The sequence below is a fragment of the Cervus elaphus genome, chromosome 9 (assembly GCF_910594005.1).
Source record: "Cervus elaphus chromosome 9, mCerEla1.1, whole genome shotgun sequence".
Taxonomy (NCBI): Eukaryota; Metazoa; Chordata; class Mammalia; order Artiodactyla; family Cervidae; genus Cervus; species Cervus elaphus.
In genome coordinates, this window is record NC_057823.1 from 24,254,396 (window position 1) to 24,274,580 (window position 20,185).

Below are 20,185 nucleotides of genomic sequence, written 5' to 3' on the forward strand. Positions count from 1 at the left end.
CTTAATATCTTCTGCTTCTGTTAGGTCCACACCATTTCTGTCCATTATTGTGCCCATCTTTGCATGAAATGTTCCCTTGGTATCTCTAATTTTCTTGAAGAGCTCTCTAGTCTCTTAATTTTATGCTTAAGTTAATTTAAATGATGAAAATAAAAGGCATCTTCCCAGGTGGCTCAGTGGTAAAGAATCTGCCTGCCAATGCAGGAAACACAAGAGACATGGGTCTGATCCCTGGGTTGGGAAGATCTGTGGAGAAGGAAATGGCAATCTGCTCCAGTATTCTTGCCTGAAAAGATTCCCATGGAGAGAGGAACCTGGTGCGCTACAGTCCATGGGGCCACAATGAGTCAGACCCAACTGACTATTGGATTAAAGGAAGCAGACTAAAGCAAATTAAAGGAAGCAGACTAAAAAAGAAAAATAAACATAATTCTCCTAACTTATGGATAAAAAGAACTAAACTCAGAAATGTAAGTTAAGCAGTTACTCCCTGAAACTACCTGAAATTCAGAATAGGGAACACAATTTGTACCAGAAAACTAGCTATTTAAACACTCACATGTCATTTTCAAACCACCATGAAACAAGTTTTATTCATCTTTAAACTGCAGTAACTGTACCTGGAGCCTCTCCATAATTGTAACATCTGTCAGACACACTTTAGCACTTTCTTCCTCAGGTATAATTGCACCCAAGAGTGTTTCCTGTTCTTCTATGTCATTCTTGAGGCGCTGTATGTCTCTGTTCACGTTCTGCAGTTTATTTCTTAATTCTGGTATTTCCTTCTCCTTCAAATCAATTATGCTTTGCCTTCACAAAAACACAATTAAAAATAAGCAATGTAATGTTTCTTCATAAAGAGATGGAGGTTACATATTTTTGGCAAGAATACCATAGAAGTGATGTTGTATCCTTCTCAGGGCATCTTTAGTGGGCACATGATGTCATTATGTTACTCTTACTTAGTAAAGACAGTGTAAGCCAGATTTATCCATTGTAAAGTTACTATTTTTCTCTATGTAATCAATAAAAACCTAGGAGAAGTACACTGAAGACAATGTAAACATTCGGTTTTTCCTCAAACCTTTGTCCACTGATTTTAGTACCTATTAAGAGATCTTGATAGCAACAATTTTACCACGCTGTCTGCCAAACTGAAGGATATTTTACAAATTACCAAGACCATACTCATCAGAAGTGTCAAGATCATGAAAGACAAAGAACTATGGTAGACCACACAAGAGCCTAAGGATAAATATTAATAACAAGGATAATTACTACATGCAATGTGGAGATCCTAAGTTGGATCCTGAAATAGAAAAGGGATATTAACAGAAAGACTGCTAAAATTCAAATGTGGTTTGTAGTTTAATAGAATTACACCAAAGTTAATTTCTTGATTTTGACAGCCATATTATGGTAACATAAATTGTGAACATCAGGAGAAACGGGGTGAAGGATGTATGTGAACTCTCTGTACTACCTAAATTTTCTTTAAGTGTAAAATTACAAATTAAAAGTTTTAAAAGTTTAAAACTTTTAAAATAAAAACTTTAAACGTTAGAAAAATGAAGGATGGAAGAAAAGAAGAAGGAAGGAAGGAAACCATTCAGTCAAATGCTACATGGGTTTATGGTACAAAAGCTGTTAAACCCACTTTACTACTGCTATTCCAGCCAATGAATTAACACCCCTGTGGCAGGTACTGGCCCCAAACCTGTTTTTGTTAATACCTTGGAAACAACAAAACTTGTATTTAATCTGAAAAATAAAAAGCTATTAAGCTTATTTCAGAAAAGTTTTAAATTCTTAATCAAAATCAAATTAGTATGATAAACTGATTTCTAATGAGAATCTTATAATAAACTAGAAACTCAAGCATTAGCTATTACACTGTTATTACTTAATGATTTTTTAAAAGTCCACACTATGACCAAGAAATGCCAATCAACCAATCTGTGGTGACAAAAGACCTGTAATCTTTTATACCAGAGCAATGAAAAACTTTCCTGAATAAATATGAATGTATTTAGATTATGAATAATTCATGTTCACATTATTTCCTGATGTTATGGACCCTAAGTTTGTCTTAAGTTATGTGCCCACTACCTAAAAAGTGACAAAGCTACAACAGCCTAATGACAATCAAGCATTCACTTGACTGGGTGATCTTTGTGGAGAACTATAGGCATCCATTAAATTTTAACCCCATTTTTACATTTGCATACACACATAGACGTGGTCTATGTAAAAAAATAGCAGTAAAAAATAGCAGCAACACTATGACCAATAAAAAACAGCAGAAGTAACACTATGAGCTTCTGGGCCCAGGCCTTAACACATTTGCTATTAGAATACTTCCTGTGGCAATCTAGCCACTATGCTGCCAAAAGTCCAAGACACAGGTGGAGGTCAAATGAAGGCATTCTGTGTGACGGCCCAGGTAAGCCCGTGGCCAACCGTCAGCATCACCACCAACCATGTGAGTGAACCATCGTGAATGTCCAGGCCAGGAGAGCCTCAGATGAGCTCGTAGCCAACAGTCAGCACCATCACCGGCCATATGAGTGAACTCTACTGAATGTCCAGGCCAGTAGAGCCTTGAAATGACTGCAGCCAACATCTGACTGCAATTGCATGAAATACCCCAAATAAGAACTACTTCAGTTCAGTTCAGTTCAGTTCAGTCGCTCAGTCGTGTCTGACTCTTTGTGACCCCATGAATTGCGGCACACCAGGCCTCCCTGTCCATCACCAACTCCTGGAGTTTACTCAAACTCATGTCCATCGAGTCAGTGATGCCATCTCATCTTCTGTCGTCCCCTTCTCCTCTGCCCCCAGTCCCACTTAGTTAGGCCCAATTATCCCACAGAACCATGGAAGATCATAATAAATCATTGTTGTGAGGTACCAAGTTCTGAGGGGGGTTTGTTAGGCAGCAATAAACACATGGAACTACAGTTACTACAGTTCTTATTCATTCAGCAAACAGTTACTTACCAAACTTACAAAACACAGAGAATTATGGAGGCACAACAATGAATAAGATACATACCTTACTCTGACAAGGGGAGCTATGTTGGCAAGGGTCCTAAAATATCAATACAGTGTTGATTTCTGCTCTTCATAATTTACCAGTTTGACACAGAACTACATGTACTTTCTACCAACTTCTTTTTTTTTTTGGTCACAAAGTAGCTTTATTTTTGTCTATTGTCCAGCTCTATTTCTCAGGATTATGGAACTTTAGTATGAAATACATATGGTCTGAATGCTCACAGAACAGCAGTTTGCTCTTGCCTTAAAATAGATTCCTCAGCATTGCTGGTCATTCATTATACCAGGCTCCCAGCTGTGATTACACAGTTCATTACAGCTGGTTAGTCATCAAGTAGGAGTCTTCATTCTACCAACTTCTAATTTTATCTTTCACTTAATGTCTTTCTTTTTAAGATCTTGCCTTATTCCTTTTCATTCTCAAATTATTGCTTTTGTCACCATATGACATGCTCTCTGTAGCCCCTAATGATCTGGTTTTTATTCTTGATGATTATATTAGTTATCTATCGCTACATAACACAACACCCCAAAACTTAGCAGCTTAAAACACAATAGCACTTATTTCCCACAGATAGGAGGATTAGCTGCTACTTGGGTATTTTTGACTCAGGGTGTGTTACTGAAGGTGCGGTCAAGCTGTGAGCTGCAGTCATCTGAAGGTATTATTGCTGGAAAATCTGCTTCCAAATGGTACACTCACTCATGTGGTTGTTCAAAGGCCTCAGGTCCTCACCAAGTGGGTCCCTCCACAGGGCTGCTCACAACACAGCAGCTGGCTTCCCCCAGATCCAAGAGAAAGAAAAGGAGAGCGGGAAGCTATAGTGTCTTATATAACCTGATCCTCGAAGGAACCTGTGATCACTTCTGTTGTATTTTACTGGTTACATATCCTGGAACCCATCCTGGAACATGAGACAACTCTGCAAGAATGTGAATACCAGGAGGCAAGGATCACTGGGGACCATCTTACAGGCTGGCTACCACAAAGCACATCTTCTTGCATCTTTCCTTCTCCTTTTCCTTGCACTCCTCTTCAGTTTTCCAAGTCAACATACCCTCCTCCTTTTTTGCTTTTAGAGTTTTTCTCACTTTCATCCATTCAATGTATTAACATTAGATTAATTTTCCTAAGACACATTTTTCATTAAATCCCTGAGGATGGCTCCCCATCACCTAAAAGACAGAGCTGTAACTAGGAATGAACATAATGCAGCTCTGTCTTCCCTACTTATGGGAATCAGTCACTACAAATAAGTTCTCCAACTCCAGATAATGTTTCGACTGCAGCACATGTCTCACTCTTCCCTGTCCTTTATACACACTGGTCTAATTCCCCTCTCCCCTTTCCTTCTCTTTAATGAGTCAAATCACTTTTCTATGTTTTACATTCCTCCTCCTTCCCTCAAAATACTACCGTCATTCTATAGTCCACTGGCTTCTTTTTTCCTAACTAATGCATTTCCTTACAAAGATCATCAGCTCCATGAAGCTCATGTCTTATTGGTTTCTGTGACCATTTTTGTGCTCTATGTTCTGGGAAATACCAAGGCAATCTTCACATACTCTCTGACTTGATTTTATTTATAAATAGACCATCATCTGGATTTCTTATAGAAGAGAGGGAAAAATAAACAATAGAAATCATCTATAATTCATTCTTTCTGGAAGTGAGAAAAACCTAAGTATAGTTTAAAACTTGTCTCTTAAGGGGGGCTTTCCAGTACTCTAATTCTTCTGCTGGGTTTAGGAAGTGACACATCAGCAAATAGTCTGAAAATTTAGATTTTAAAATTTCTGCCCTCAACCCAAGTCTCAGGGATGAAACACACACACACACTCACAGAGTAAAGAATGTATCCATCCTGTGAGTAGTTTAAGAAACAAACTTACTTTGAAAGAAAACAATTCTTTCTTATCACATAAATTAACAGGGAAGGAACATTCTGGCTGAGATTCCTGACTTCAACCTCTATTCACTCAACTCCTGCTAACCGAATACCCACCCTATGCCAGGAGGCAGAGAGGCATCTCTCACAGTGCTGCTCTACAGGCACGGTAATGGGAAACGGCTCTTCTCACCTCATGGGCACTAGTCCCAGCATTTCATCACGCCGCTTTTCTTTTTTCTTTAGCTCTGATTCTGTCGACTTGAGCTTATCTGGAGCAAGCCTCAGCTTGGACTGCAAATCACTGATGACTTCTTGCAATTCAGCTTCTGTCTGAAAACCTCTCTGACAGACAGGGCAACACGCCTGGTCTTCATCCGTCAGCTGAGCAATGAACTGGGAGTAAACTGCCGTCGCTCCAGCCAGCATGGCTATTTAAAAACATATGCATATATACATTCTCAGTGAGATGCATATGAAATATGGTTTTGTTAATATACTTCTATCCTTTTCTGTAAATACATGATACTCTTCTTGCTTTATAAACACACTATGAAAGAAATAAAAATTCTGACATTTAAATCTTCTCAAGGGCACAATACATTCAGATTTATATAAATTATTTTCTGGTAACACAAAAAGTATAACAAAACTTATAGAGAGTGTTATGTGCCAGACACTATAATCTCATTTACTCCTCCCCAACGTCCTAGGCAATTATGTCCTCAGGCAATGAATCTGAAGTATAAAAAGTTTCAATAATCTGTCCAAAGTCATAAAGCAAGTAGGTTGTAGAACCAGAAGTGAAACTTGAGCCACCTGGCTCCAGCACCAAGTTTTTAAATCTCCCATCCTTAACAGCTACCTGTGAACAAAAATTCAAAAACATGAAAATGCCCTGATAACATAAAGAAGGTAACTTACCTCGTTGTTTTGATGATTTTTCAATTTCTTCTTTAAGTCTGTCCAAGTCATTTTCAAAATCCTGGCTACCACAGACATCAAACAGTTTGTCTTCATAGCTGGACAACTGCTCTTCCTTCCTTTTTAGCTCAATATTTATATGATTTTTATTTTGCTCAGCTGAAGCTAGTTCCTTGCTAAAATAAGAAAATAGATTACAATTTTAAAATATGAGAAATGAATTCAAAGTGTGAAGGCAGATACAAGACAAACTCTGCCAGAAAATACTACAATAGTCTGCTGTGACCAAGTGCTTTTTCTTTTTTAGAAGTCATGGCAACAGTCCACTCCTGCCTGCACTCTACTCCTATAGTATACTGACTCACTCTGGTCAGACACCTGCTCCCAGAAGAATGTGTACAGACCGAACTCTGCTTGGTTTGAGGGGGGATCATGGTCTGAGATCTTGCATTAAGAACCTTAGCAAGGAGAATATGCTTCACAGATCTACTGGAGGGAAATTAGAAAAAAGGAGAGCATTCACTTAACTCTGTCTGAACCCTTTCCAAACTGTACTTCCATTCCCTCCAGTAAAAAATTTTTCCTTTGTTCCCTCTTTGTTGCTGTCATCCAATGAGTTGGCCAAAAGCTTCCTTTGGTTTCAAAGTAAAACTAAAAGACACATTTTTCATTTTCATCAAGAACTTTACTGAACAATATATTCACTGTTTTGTTCCACTACCTTCTGCCATTTTCTAAGCAACTCATAATTCCATCTTCTGAAAACTTTTTATCTTTTTGAGTAAAGAACTAGTTTGTTCCAGGTGCCTTTTACGGTCTTCCAAAGAACTGAAATTTTTTCCATTAAGAGAATTTCAGTTAGTTTAATTTGCAGCTGTACTTGTTGGAACTGTTTGGTTTTTTGGAAAGAGTTAATAGTAGAGGACTCACTTCCAATCCCACCATATACACAATATCAACTTCTCTGGATGAAGATTGGTCTTTGGTGTGTGGTTGGTGGTGTTCACTTTCCTTGACCCACGATCTCTTCCATTCCATATTATTGTACAGTTTCCACTCTTCATTGCCTGTCACAATTTCTTTTAAAAATGGAACTTTTTGTTATGTTTCAGTTGAGAATTGCATGTGGAAATATGGTCAAGAAGGTTTTTCACTCAATTTATGTGGAAGCCAAACATCAAATCGATTAACACAACCAAGCTGGTGCAAATGATTTTCAGAGCTTGATGTGGATATTTTGAGTATGTCAGCTACATCTCGCATGACATAACATGGACTGTTTTCAACCAGAGTACCTTCTCTATATATGGCACAAATCATTTTGGTGTTTCAGTTGCATTTTTACTTTTCTTGAAATAACAAAGCATAATATGTGAAAATGCTGCTTTTCTCTTTCATCTTCAATACTAAAATGGCTACACAAAATTCACCAATTTGGGGACATTTTATGTATTTATTTTAAAAAGCATGCTGACGGGACAGCTGTCACAATACAATCTAACAAAATCGCTCTGAATGAAGTTAAAGACAACTAGAGCTACCAGAGCCATCTCAGAGGAAAAACCGAACAAACAGCTTGGCCAAACCAGTTTTTACAACCTGATCGCGCATTCCCTCTCATTCACCAGACTTTGCTCACTAGTACAATTAATTTCCACTCCAGCTCTTAAATATTATCCTAGCCAGCCTCCGTGCCCATACAAATCAGGGGTTTTCAATGTACAGGTTTTGACACATTAGGTAAGTCATGTAATCAATTTAATGTATTATAGTCAGCATATTTTGAAAAACTGAATATACTATGCAGAATATATTGGAGTGGATTAAGCATAGTTAGTACTGGTACTATTTTAAGAAATTTGTTTCAGATAAATATTCATGAGTGCACACATGCCTCATCTTGATACTTTCCATTGTGAGTTGCAGTAAAAATTTGGAAATAAAATAACATGCAGATGATGCTTTCACCATCCTAGACATTGAGCACTGCTCATTAAGATCACTATTTTAACAGCACCACAAACATTTGGGCTCCTCCTTGGAAGAATATTTTCTCAAGGCAAACCAAATAACACTCCTCTCTTGCTCATACCCTGGCTCCCTGGGCATTTGGTTCTCTTGCTTCCTCTTCCCTTGCTCGCCAACAGTTTAAATGCTGGTGTTTTCCAGGAATCTGACTACAATTCTTTCTCTTCTCTTTGAATAACTCCAAGTTGTTATGTACTACTGACGCAAGTATCATTTGCAAAGCAACAACTTCCAATCTATTAAACCTCAAACTCCAATATTTTATTCCCTAACAGACATTTCCACAAGAAATATAAATTTAACATGGCCAAATTCACCATCTTCCTCAAAAATGTGTGGGATTTTTGACCCTCCTATCTAAATACCACTCAAGGTGATATTTGAAAAAAATGATCACTTTTTTTAAACTGTGGAAAAAACAAAATTTAACACCTTACCCATTTTAAATTGTATGGCATGGTGGTATTAACTGGATGCACATTTTTGTGTAACAGATCTCTAAAGCTTTTTCATCTTACAAAACTGAACTCTATACCCACTGAACAACACACCCCACCCCACCCCACCCTCATCCTCTAGCTACTCTGAACCTCCAGTATATATACTTTCTGTATCTAAGAGTTTGACAACTTTGAATACTTCATTTAAGTGGAACCATGTAGTACTTTTTGTGACTAGTATACTTCACTTAATACCCTCAAGGTTTCTCAACACACAAGATTTCCTTCTCTTACAAAGATAAATAATATTCCATTATACTACACCAAATTTTATTTATCCATCCATCAATAAGCATTCAGGTTGCTTCCACCTGTTGGCTATTGTGAATAATGCTGCAGTGAACATGGACTAACAAATATTTCCTTGAGATCATGTTTTCATTTGAATATATACCCACAAGTGGAGCTGCTCAATCATCTGGTTATTCTTTTCCTAATTTCTGAAGAACCTCCAAGGTTTTCTATAGTAACTGCACCATTTTACATTCCCACGAATAGTGCACAGAGTTCCAATTTCTCAATATCCTCACCAACACTTGTTTTCTGGGTTTTTAAAAAACTTATTTTACTTAATTGAAGTATAGTTGAATTACAATGTGTTAGTGTTAGCTGCACAGCAAAGTGATTCTGTTATATACATATTACTCTTTCATTTTCTATTATAGGTTATTATAACCCACTACTGTATTTCCTGTTGTTTTGATAACTATCATCCTAACCAGTATGGAGTGATATATCACCATGGTTTTGATTTGCATTTCCTTAATGATTAGCAATTCTGAGTATCTTTCTATATGCTTGTTGGCTAGTTGTATATCTATTGGAGAAACTGCTCTTCAAGTCCTTTGACATTTTTTAATCTGGGTATTTGTTTTTTCATTACCAAATTGTAAGAGTTCTTTATATATTCTGGATATTAACCCTTAATCATATTGTTCATATTGTTCATGGAAAAGGCAAAAAGATATGACACCGGAAGATGAGCCCACCAGGTTGGTAGGGGTCCAATATGCTACTGGGGAATAGTGAAGAAATAGCTCTAGAAAGAACGAAGAGGCTGGGCCAAAGTGGAAATGACGCTCAGTTGTAGATGTATCTGGTGGTGAAAGTAAAGTCCAATGCAGTAAAGAACAATATTGCATAAGAACCTGGAATGTTAGGTCCATGAATCAAGGTAAACTGGACGTGGTCAAGCAGGAGATGGCAAGAGTGAGCATTGACACTTTAGGAAACAGTGAACTAAAATGGATAGGAATGAGCAAATTTAACTCAGGTGACCGTTGTATCTACTACTGTGGGCAAGAATCCCTTAGAAGAAATGGAGCAGCCCTCATAGTCAACAAGAGAGTCCAAAATGCAGTTGATGTTTGTGTTCAGTTGCTCAGTCGTATTGACTCTTTGCAACTCCATGGACTGCAGCATGCCAGGCTTCCCTGTCCTTCACCATCTCCCGGAGTTTGCTCACACTCATGTCCATCGAGTCAGTGATGCCATCCGACCATCTCATCCTCTGTTGCCCCCTTCTCCTCATGCCCTCAATCTTTCCCAGCATCAGGGTCTTTTCCAATGAGTCAGCTCTTCACATCAGTGCAGTACTTGGGTGCAATCTCAAAACAACAGAATGATCTCGGTTTGTTTCCAAGGCAAACCATTCAATATCACTGTAATCCAAGTCTGTGCCCCAACCATTAATGCCAAAGAAGCTGAAAGCATACAGTTCTATGAAGACCTACAAGACCTTCTAGAACTAAAACCAAAAAATGATGTCCTTTTCTTCATAGGGGATTGGAATGCAAAACTAGGAAGTCAAGAGACACCTGGAGTAACAAGCAAGTTTGGCCTTGGAGTACAAAATGAAGCAGGGCAAAAAATAATGGACTTTTGCCAAGAGAACGCACTGGTCATAGCAAACACCGTCTTACAATAGCACAAGAGACAACTATACATATGGACATCACCAGATGGTCAATACCAAAATCAGAGTGATTATATCCTTTGCAGCCGAAGATGGAGAAGCTCTATACAGTCAGCAAAAACAAGACCTGGAGCTGACTGTGGCTCAGATCATGAACGCCTTACTGCAAAATTCAGACTTAAATTGAAGAAAGCAGGGAAAACCACTAGACCTGAACCACTAGTTCAGGTATGACCTAAATCAAATCCCTTATGATTATACAATGGAGATGACAAATAGATTCAAGGGATTAGATCTGGTGGACACAGTCCCTGAAGAACTATGGACGGAGGTTCATAACACTAGCGGTGATCAAAACTATCCCAAAGAACAAGAAATGCAAGGAGGCAAAATGGTTGTCTGAGGAGGCCTTATATACAGCTGAGAAAAGAGAAACACAAGGCAAAGGTTCTGGGAAAGATATTCCATTGGGATATGAATGCAGAGTTCCAGAGAGTATCAAGGAGAGATGAGAAAGCTTTCATAGGTGAACAATGCAAAGATATAAAAGGAAACAACAGAATGGGAAAAACTACAGATCTCTTTAAGGAAACTAGAGATACCAAGTGAATATTTCAGGCAAAGGTGGGCATAATAAAGGACAGAAACAGCAAGGTCCTAACAGAAGCAGAAGAGGTATCTAGAATACACAGAAGAACAACAAAAACAGGTCTTAATGATCCAGATAATCACGACGGTATGGTCACTTAGACAATATATTAAAAGGCAGAGACATCACTTTGCCGACAAGGGTCCATAGTCAAAACTGGTTTTTCCCTGGTGGCTCAGACAGTAAACAATCTGCCTGCAATGCAGGAGACCCAAGTTTAATTCATGGGTTGAGAAGATCCCCTGGAGAAGGGAATGGCTACCCACTCCAGTATTCTTGCCTGGAGAATTCCAAGGGCAGAGGAGCCTGGCAGGCTAGTTCATGGGGTCGCAAAGATTTGGACACAACATGATTGACTTTCATCATTTCATTTCATAGTTTTTCCAACAGTCATGTATGGGTGTGAGAGTTGGACCATAAAAAAGGATGAGTGCTGAAGAATTGATGCTTTCAAAATGTGGCGCTAGAGAAAACTCTTGAGAGTCCCTTGGACAGCAAGGAGATCAAACCAGTCAGTCCTAAAGGAAATCAACCTTGAATATTCATTGGAAGGACTGATGCTGAAATTGAAGCTCCAATACTCTGGCCACCTGATGCGAAGAGCAACTCACTGGAAAAGACCTTGATGCAGGGAAAGACTGAGGGCAGGAGGCAGGAGGAGGGGGCAACAGAGGATGAGATGGTTGGATGGCATCACCAACTCCATGGACATGAGTTTTAGCAAAGTCCAGGAGACAGTGAAGGACAGGGAACCCTGGCATGCTGCAGTCCATGGGATTGCAAAGAGTTGAACATGACTTAGTGACTGAACAACCACCACACCTAAACAGATATATCACTTGCAAATGTTTTCTCCCATTACGTGGATTGCCTTTACCCTCTGTTGTGTAGCAGTTTTTAAGTATGATGTAGTCCCATCTGTCTAGTTTTGCTTCTGTTGCCTGTATTTTTGGGGTCATAACCAAGAAATCATTGCCAATTTCAACATAATGAAACTTGTCCCCACATTACCTTTTAGGAGTTTTGTATTTTCAAGTCTCACTTTTTACAGAGGAATATTTTAATTCTTTCTCTTAGTTCTGCAAACTTTTAAGGAACAAGAAGCTCAAATCACTGTTGCCATTTTACTTAATTTGTAAAATATAGGAGAATCAAAGTCAATTAATAAGACATACCATTTCATGACAATAAATGATTTCAAAACAATTAAAAATGAAAGCATGACATAAGAGACTTCTATTACATCTTCAAATGTTACAACTACTTACTTCAACTTGGCAAGTCTGTCCCTGGTCTGATTAATTTCTTTTGATTTACTATGAAGCCAGTCTTCAAGCTGTTTTTTGTTGGGAAAATATCCTAACAATGATGTTAATTCATCACTATGCCTGTATTTTATTTTTCTGATTTGTTCATCTTTGTCAGCCTAAAGGGAAAAAAAAATCTTTTAAAAATGAAACTCAGTATCTCCACATAAAGAATAAACCCAAATTTTAGGTTGATTACAGTTCTAGGCTTAAAAATAAAACTGAAAATGCAAGGAGAAAAAGAAAAAAAATCACGTTTAATGTTGGCTGTGCCATGCAGCCTGTGCAGTCTCTCAGCTGCCTCACCAAGGACCGAGCTGGACCATGGCAGTGAAACCGCCAGTGATACTTGGCCACCAGGGAACTCTTGAAAACTTCTTACAGTATTAGAGGAAAGAATAACAGGTCTGATGACACAAAAATTAAAACTGAGCAAAACTACGTGTATGCTCAGTCTCTCAGCCATGTCTGACTCTGCGACCCGACGGACTTTAGCCTGCCAGGCTCCTCTCTCCATGGAAGTCTCCATGGAAGAACACTGGAATAGACTGCCACTCCCTTCTCCAGGGGATCTTCCCGACCCAGGGATCGAACCTGAGTCTCTTGAGCCTCCTGCACTGGAGGCAGATTCTTTACCACTGAGTCACTTGGGAAGATCAAAATTTCTGTATGATATATGTTAAAAATTAATAGAAATGTACATGTATGTGTTTGTGTAAATACTTTTGTACTGTTTCTTTTTTTTTGTAATTAGAGTATAGTTTTTAAGCCTGAAAGTCTATTTTATAGAGCATAAAGCTCACTTAACCCTTAAAATATAAAGCCAATACCAACTAAATACTTCATAGTATAACAATTATGAATGTAAGATAAGCTGTTTTAAACACCAGAGAGTATAACTAGAATAAAAAGAAAGGTCATACTTTGTCTTTGGTGAGCATCTCCACCTGGGTGCGTGCTGCTGTATGATGGTTTAATTGCTCCATCTCCTGGTCCAATTTACGCAGGGTCCTGTCTAGGTCTGCTTTCTCATTTTGAAGGCTTATTACTTCTGTTTTTAGAGTTTCTACATTGCTGTTTTTCTCAGCCTTGCTTAGCTCACGTTCCTTATTGATAATTCAAACAAACGAACAGGTTTAAACATTTTGGGTTAAAATGATGGCAAAGTGTATTAGAAATCAGCTACTCCTCAGAATGGTCAAAATACTACTTAGATTTTATTCAACAACAGAAAAACAGAAGGAATAAACTTTTTAAGAAATATCTTACAAAGTTACCTTACTATAAGAGCAGAGACTTAGTAAATAAATCTACAAGAGTCAAACAGGAGTGAAAATGAAAATTAGGTCAAAATTAAGAAAAATATGCCTAAGTATACAGTTCAGTGACTCTTCAGTCAATAATTAAGCATTTATCAAGGAAGTAAGTAACTCACTACACATTGCCTAGCATACAGAAAATGTGATGTGGTCCCTGACCAGTATCTCTCCATCACAACAGAGCAATATTGTGATCAACGGTTAAACTGACAAAAATATACGCTATCTGTTAAGCATGGGAACAAAAAGAAACATTTAAATAATCAAGATGGGACCAAAAGCAGGGATTTGCCAAGTTTTAGGATGCTTATTTTGCTAACACAGACACGAGGGAAGGGAACAGATTAGGAACGGAGAAGAAATTTTGGAAATTCACAGAAGGAAGAAGTGGGCTAAGAAAGTTTCTACCACAGAAAAAGTGGTAACATGGCAATAATCATATATCTAATCATATATTTAATCATAATATCTACAGTGTGTGGAACCTAGAGGGAAAATACTACTTTTTTTAAAACTGAGACAAGTGGTTCTCAACTACTTGTAAGAACCACCCAGTTCTGTTTTGAACATACATTTCCACATCCCACTCTTAAGAGACTTTTATTTGGAAGGTTTAAGATCTAAGTTTAAGTATTTTTTTTAAACCTTCCTTAGATGATTCTAATTTTCAGCACACCAGGTTTCAGGATTAGAGATGGGTGATTAAGACAGCCAAATAAATTCATTTTATAGGAGACTGATAGACAAAGTTGACATTTTTATTAAAATGCCGTAATCTTAGGACTAGCAAAAGATAAAATACTTCCAAATATCTTACACCTTAAAACTACTGGATTACACAGAGTATCTTACAGCTTTTGTGAGCTCCTGGTCCAGTTCAAGAATCCTGTCTGAAGAGCCTTCCAACTGCTGTAATTCGTACTTCACATTTTTCAGCTCATTCTGCTTCTTAGTTAGGATTTCTGACTTTAGCTCAATTATTCTTCCCAGTCCAGTTTTCTTATCCCTTATCTCATCTATTTGTTTTTGTTTCAGAGCCTCTTTTCCTGCGAAGTCATTCTAAATACATAGCAAGAAGCATAAGCATCAGTTTTTCACAAAAAAAAAACACCACTAAGGAAAAGTTTCTTTGATGCAAAAGTAATATAATCTGAGGAAAATACAGAAAGAATTTTTACCTAAAATCAAATAAGAAATGTAGGTCTGTATTTCCTTTGTACTTTTATAACTATAAACTTTACAAAATTTGCTTCCATAAAGGTTTTAATTTTACCTCATGGCTAATTTTAATGGATAACATTAATCCAAAAATATGACAAAATAAGATCCACCCCAAAATTAAAACAATTCAACCAGACAATGCGATACAAACAGAAAATAACAGTATTTACCAACAGATGGCTAGCAGTTTCTGCTTCCTTTTCCTGCCTCTCTCTCACAAGCTTGTGAAAATTTTTTATCTGTCTTTCACTGAATGGTCCAAGCTCAAAGCCATCCAATTCTAGCTGTGTTGCCAAAGACTGAATTAATGAATCTCTAGCTCGTATATGTTCCTGATGACGATCTGCTTGTAGTTGTAGACGGCCTTTAAAAAACATAATCATAGTAATTCTTTCATCAGTTGATTTTTTAAAAAAATTAAGACAATTGTACATTACATGCAATTGTAAAAAAAAAAAAAATAATAGAACAAGATCTCTTATATCCTTTGCCCAGTTTCCCCAATGGTAACTATATTATTGAGATACAGTAAGAAATCCACATTTGGTTTTGTCCTTGGTTATTGATACAGAGCTCCAAAAACTCAGAATTTCCCAGTGACAGGGGTGAGAGGAGTATCTTTGGTTATTCATTGTAAGCCCTTTTCAACTTTACCTGAGTTTATTCTAATGAGGTGACTCTTGGAGGATGGGACTTGGTCATCAGAGGAACCAACTATGTGATTAGAGAGTCCGAAGTTTCAATATCCACCCCTCCCATTTCTGGGGAGGGGCTGAAGTCTGAGTTCAATCACCAATGGCCAATGACTTAATCAATCAGGCCTACCTAATGCAACTTATAAAAACCCTAAGCAATGACACTCAAAGGGCTTCCATCGAGGTGCTGGGCAAGTTGCACATGTGGAGAAGGCATGGAAGCTCAATGTCCCTCTCCCCTATCCTGCCCTATGCACCTCTTCCATCTGTTTGTTCCTGAGCTCTATTCTTAATAACCTGGTGATAGTGTTTCCCTGAGTTCTAGGAAGTTACAGAAAATTACTGAACCTGAGAAAGGAGTTGTGGAAACCCCTGGTTTATATAGCCAGTTGGTCAGAAGTACAGGTGCTAGACAACCTGGGACTTGGGAGCAGCATCTGAAGTAAAGTGAGGGACAGTCTCACGGGACTGAGACCTTAATCTGTGGGATCTGTGCTAATTTCAGACCAGGGATGTCAGAAATGAATGAAATTACAGGACACCTGGTATCCACTGATAACTGGAAAATTGCTTGGTGTGGAAAAACCTACACATCTGATGTCAGAACTGTTGTTGAGTAGAAAAACAATGTTCTCTTTTAGTCATTTTGCAAAACTATAGTATATCACAATAAGGATAATGACATTAATACAATCCACCAATCTTTTATCTCCCCAGTTTAAATTGTATCTGTGTGTATAAGTTTTATATGATTTTATCAGCTGTGTTGGTTCTTACATTCACCATGACAGTCAAGACATCGAGCAGTTCAAATACCACAAGAACCCCTCTTCTTTCTTTTAAAACCAGAACCAGGGCCTCCCGAGTGACTCACTGGTAGAAAATCAGCCTGCCAACGCAGGAGACATGGGTTTGATCCCTGACCTGGGAAGACCCCCACATGCTGTGGAGCAACTAAGCCTGTGTGCCACAACTACTGAGCCAGTTCTCTAGAACCCGGGAACTGCAACTATTGAGCCCACATGTCCCAGACCCTGTGCTCTACAATAAGAGAAGCCACCCCAATGAGAAGCCCAGGCACCACAACTAGAGAGTAGTCTCCACTCTCTGCAACGACAGAAAAGCCTGTGCAGCAGTGAGGACCCAGCACAGCCAAAAATAAATAAATAAATAAGTAAATAAAATTATAAAACCATAATCATGCTAACCCTCCTCCCATTCTTCCTCCCCTGGCAATCACTAATCTATTCTAGATTTCTAAAATTTTAGTATTTCAAAATGCCATATAAAATGGAAACATATAATCTTTTGAGACTGACTTTTTTCACACAGCATAATTCCCTGGAGATTCATCATTCATACAGAAAATTCATAACATTATAATACAGGAAAAAAACAAGTAAACACTGTCCTACCCTGTTCCACAAGTAGTTCTGATTTTTCTTGATTGAGAAGCCTAGATTCTTTATTTAATTTTTCCAGTTCACGCTGACAGTCTACCAATCTCCTTTCTTTCTCCCTTACTGTTCTCTGGTGATTGTGATATAAATCATTTAGTTGCTCATCAGACCCTTGAAAAACCTGTGTAGAACGAAAATAAAGTATAACAAGGTATCACACTGAGGTACAAAATATGAACCAGAGCTTATTCAATATCCTTCCTTTTAACATAAACATGGAAGTAACACAAACATCAAGATTTCTATGTTTGGAAATGAGTGACAAAATGGGATAAAATGAGGTTCATGAAAATAATCTCAAAATTCTGAAGTAGAACAAAATTCTACCACCACAAACCTTTTCCATTTTCTGTTCCAGTTCACTATTATCTTTTTCCATTTGCTTCTTTCGGCTTTCCAAAGCTTTAATTTCATTGTCGAGTCTCATTATTTTAGAGAGATTTTGTTCAATTTCTTTTAGACGATTCTGAAAATAAACACGCTGCATAAGTAAAATTCACTATAGTTTACACCACAAATAATTGAAGATAAATAATATGTCCCAGGGCCAGTCACTTAGTCACATTGCTATAAATGGAGCACAGAGAAACTGAGGATTTTAGACATTGTAACTCGTGCAACGCCTTATAGCTCATAAAGAAAAGAAGGAAATAAACTCCCTTCTAACTCCAAAGCCCATGCCCTACCTTCAACACCTCTCACAAAAGTCATTCAGTCACTGGGTAACTGGAGTCACATTATGTAAAATACCACATTTTAAGAACTTAATCCTTAAAAGGATAACTATTTATTAAAAAAGAAATTAGAACTATTGAGTGGACTAGAAACTCATGCTGCATCACAAGTGAAATGTGACAAATGATCTCAGTGGCCTGCTTCTAGCAACAGCTGGCTGCCTCACCTCCTAGGAATATGGGTGACCTGGCTCAGAAAATTCCCTCCTTGGATGATGCTGGGGATATTCTTCCGGTGTTTTCCTCTACAATTCTAAGGCTGACCAATTCCTCTTCTAAGACACTTTTTAAACTAGCACATTACAGATATCAACTGTAAGCTTTCATACCTGTACCAAAACGCATCCTCAACTTCAAAGTCATTTACTAAATTATACTAAGGTGGCTCAGCTGGTAAAGAATCTGTCTGCACTGCAGGAGACCTCGGTTCGATCCCTGGGTTGGGAAGATCCCCTGGAGAAGGGAATGGCTACCAACTCCAGTGTTCTAGTATTCTGGCCTGGAGAAGTCCATGGACTGTGTAGTCCATGGGGTCAAAAAGAGTTGGCCATGACTCAGCGACTTTCACTTCACTAACACCATATCTTATGATTTATATAAAGGTAGTGTGTTATCATCATAGAAACGTTGTTCACTTTGTTCACCAATGCTTCCCCAGCACATGTAACAAGTGTTTAGTACGTTAGCTGAATGAGAGATTAAAAAACAATTATCAATAATAGTCATAGCTATCAGTGATCAAAGACTTGCTATATTGCAGACACTGTACTAAGTGCTGCTATATATTCCCTCTAAACATTATGACACCTCAAGCAAAGTGGGTTCAGTTCCAGACCACTGCAATAAAGTGATTATTGCAATAAAGCCAAGTCACACAAATCTTTTGACTTCACAGTGTATATAGAAATTGTTTACACTACCATGTAGAAGTGTGCAATAGTATTATGTCTTAAAAGAAAACACTGTTCATATTTTGATCTGTTCCCATGAATCATGAATATTCTTAATGGCATCTAGAATGGTAAATCCTTTCCAGAAGGTTTTCAATTTACCCAGATCCATCACTGGAATTACTATCTATGGCAACTACAGCCTTATGAAATGTATTTCTTAAAAAGACATGAAAGTGAAAAATGACTTCTTGATCCATGAGCTGCAGAATGGATGCTATGTTAGCAGACATGAAAACATAAATCTCATTGTACATCTCCATCAGCACTCTTGGGTGATCAGATACATGGTTGATGAGCAAAATTATGGATATTTTGGGAAAAAAAATTTTTTTTTGAGCAGTAGATCTCAACAATGGGTTTAAAATATTCACTGAACCATGCTGTGAATAGATACACTGTCATCCAGGTTGCTCCATTTATAGAACACAAGCATAGTAGATATAACATAATTTTTAACGGCTCTTAAGATTTTCAGAATGGTCAACAAGTACTGGCTTCCACTTAAAAGTCACATGCTATGTTAGTCCCTAACAACAGTCAGCCTGACCTTTGAAGCTTTGAGGCCAGGCATTAACTTCTCTCTAGCCATGACAGTCCTAGATGGTATCTTGTATCAGTATAAGGCTGTTTCACCTACAGCGAAAATCTGCTGTACAATGAAGTCAACTTCATTCATGGTCTTAGCTATGTCTTCTGTATAACTTGCAGCTTCTGTATGAGCATTTGCTGCTTTACCTTGCACTCTGAAGTCTTGGGAGACAATATCTTTCCTTAAACCTTAAGATTCTCTGGCTACTTTCAAACCTTTCTTTTGCAGCGTCCTTACCTCTCAGCCTTCACAGAATTGAAGAGAGTTAGGACCTGGCTCTGGATGAGGCTTTCACTTAAGGGAATGTTGTGGCTGGTTTGATCTTCTATCCAGACAACTAAAATCTCCACATCAGCAATAATGCTGTTTCACTTTCTTATCATTTATGAGTTCACTGGAGTAACACTTTTAATTTCCTTCAAAAACTTTTTCCTTTGCATTCACAAGCTGGCTAACCACTTGACATATGAGACCCAGCTTTTGGCCTGTGATGGCTTTTGATATGCCCTCCTCACTGACCTTAATTATTTCTAGGTTTTGATTTAAAGTGAGAGATGTGTGACTCTTCCTGTCTCCTGAAGATGTGAGAGGCCCTTACAGGGTTAATAACTGGTCTAATTTCAATAATAGGTGTCTCAGAAGAAGAGGGAGAAAGGGGAATGAACAGGTGGTAGAGCAGTAAGAACACACACAACATTTATTGATTAAATGTGTCATCTTAAAAAAAGAAATTTAGTGAAGTACAACAATAAAATATTTGCTGTCTTATATGGGTGTGGTTTGTGGCACCCCAAAACAATTACAGTAGCAACACCAAAGATCATTGATTACAAAATACCATAATAATATAACAATGAAAAAGCTTGAAATATTCCAAGAATTACCAAAATGTGACACAGAGACACAAACTGGCGTTGGTGATACAGTGGTGAGCACAGCTGTCTT

At 37.9% G+C, this 20,185-nt stretch overlaps 1 protein-coding gene across 3 annotated transcripts in view; it reads right to left on the minus strand.

Moving 5' to 3' along the window:
* RAD50 (RAD50 double strand break repair protein) overlaps positions 1–20,185 on the minus strand; it is a 248,484-nt gene that overhangs the window by 40,817 nt on the left and 187,482 nt on the right. For all 3 annotated transcript variants that reach the window (XM_043912144.1, XM_043912145.1, XM_043912143.1), the window contains 9 exons: positions 17,302–17,430; positions 16,920–17,085; positions 14,980–15,173; positions 14,441–14,647; positions 13,193–13,375; positions 12,231–12,388; positions 5,871–6,046; positions 5,140–5,377; positions 621–810 (listed from right to left, as the gene is read on the minus strand). In XM_043912144.1, the coding sequence (XP_043768079.1) occupies positions 621–810; positions 5,140–5,377; positions 5,871–6,046; positions 12,231–12,388; positions 13,193–13,375; positions 14,441–14,647; positions 14,980–15,173; positions 16,920–17,085; positions 17,302–17,430 (1,641 nt within the window). The remainder of the gene's footprint in view (positions 1–620; positions 811–5,139; positions 5,378–5,870; positions 6,047–12,230; positions 12,389–13,192; positions 13,376–14,440; positions 14,648–14,979; positions 15,174–16,919; positions 17,086–17,301; positions 17,431–20,185) is intronic.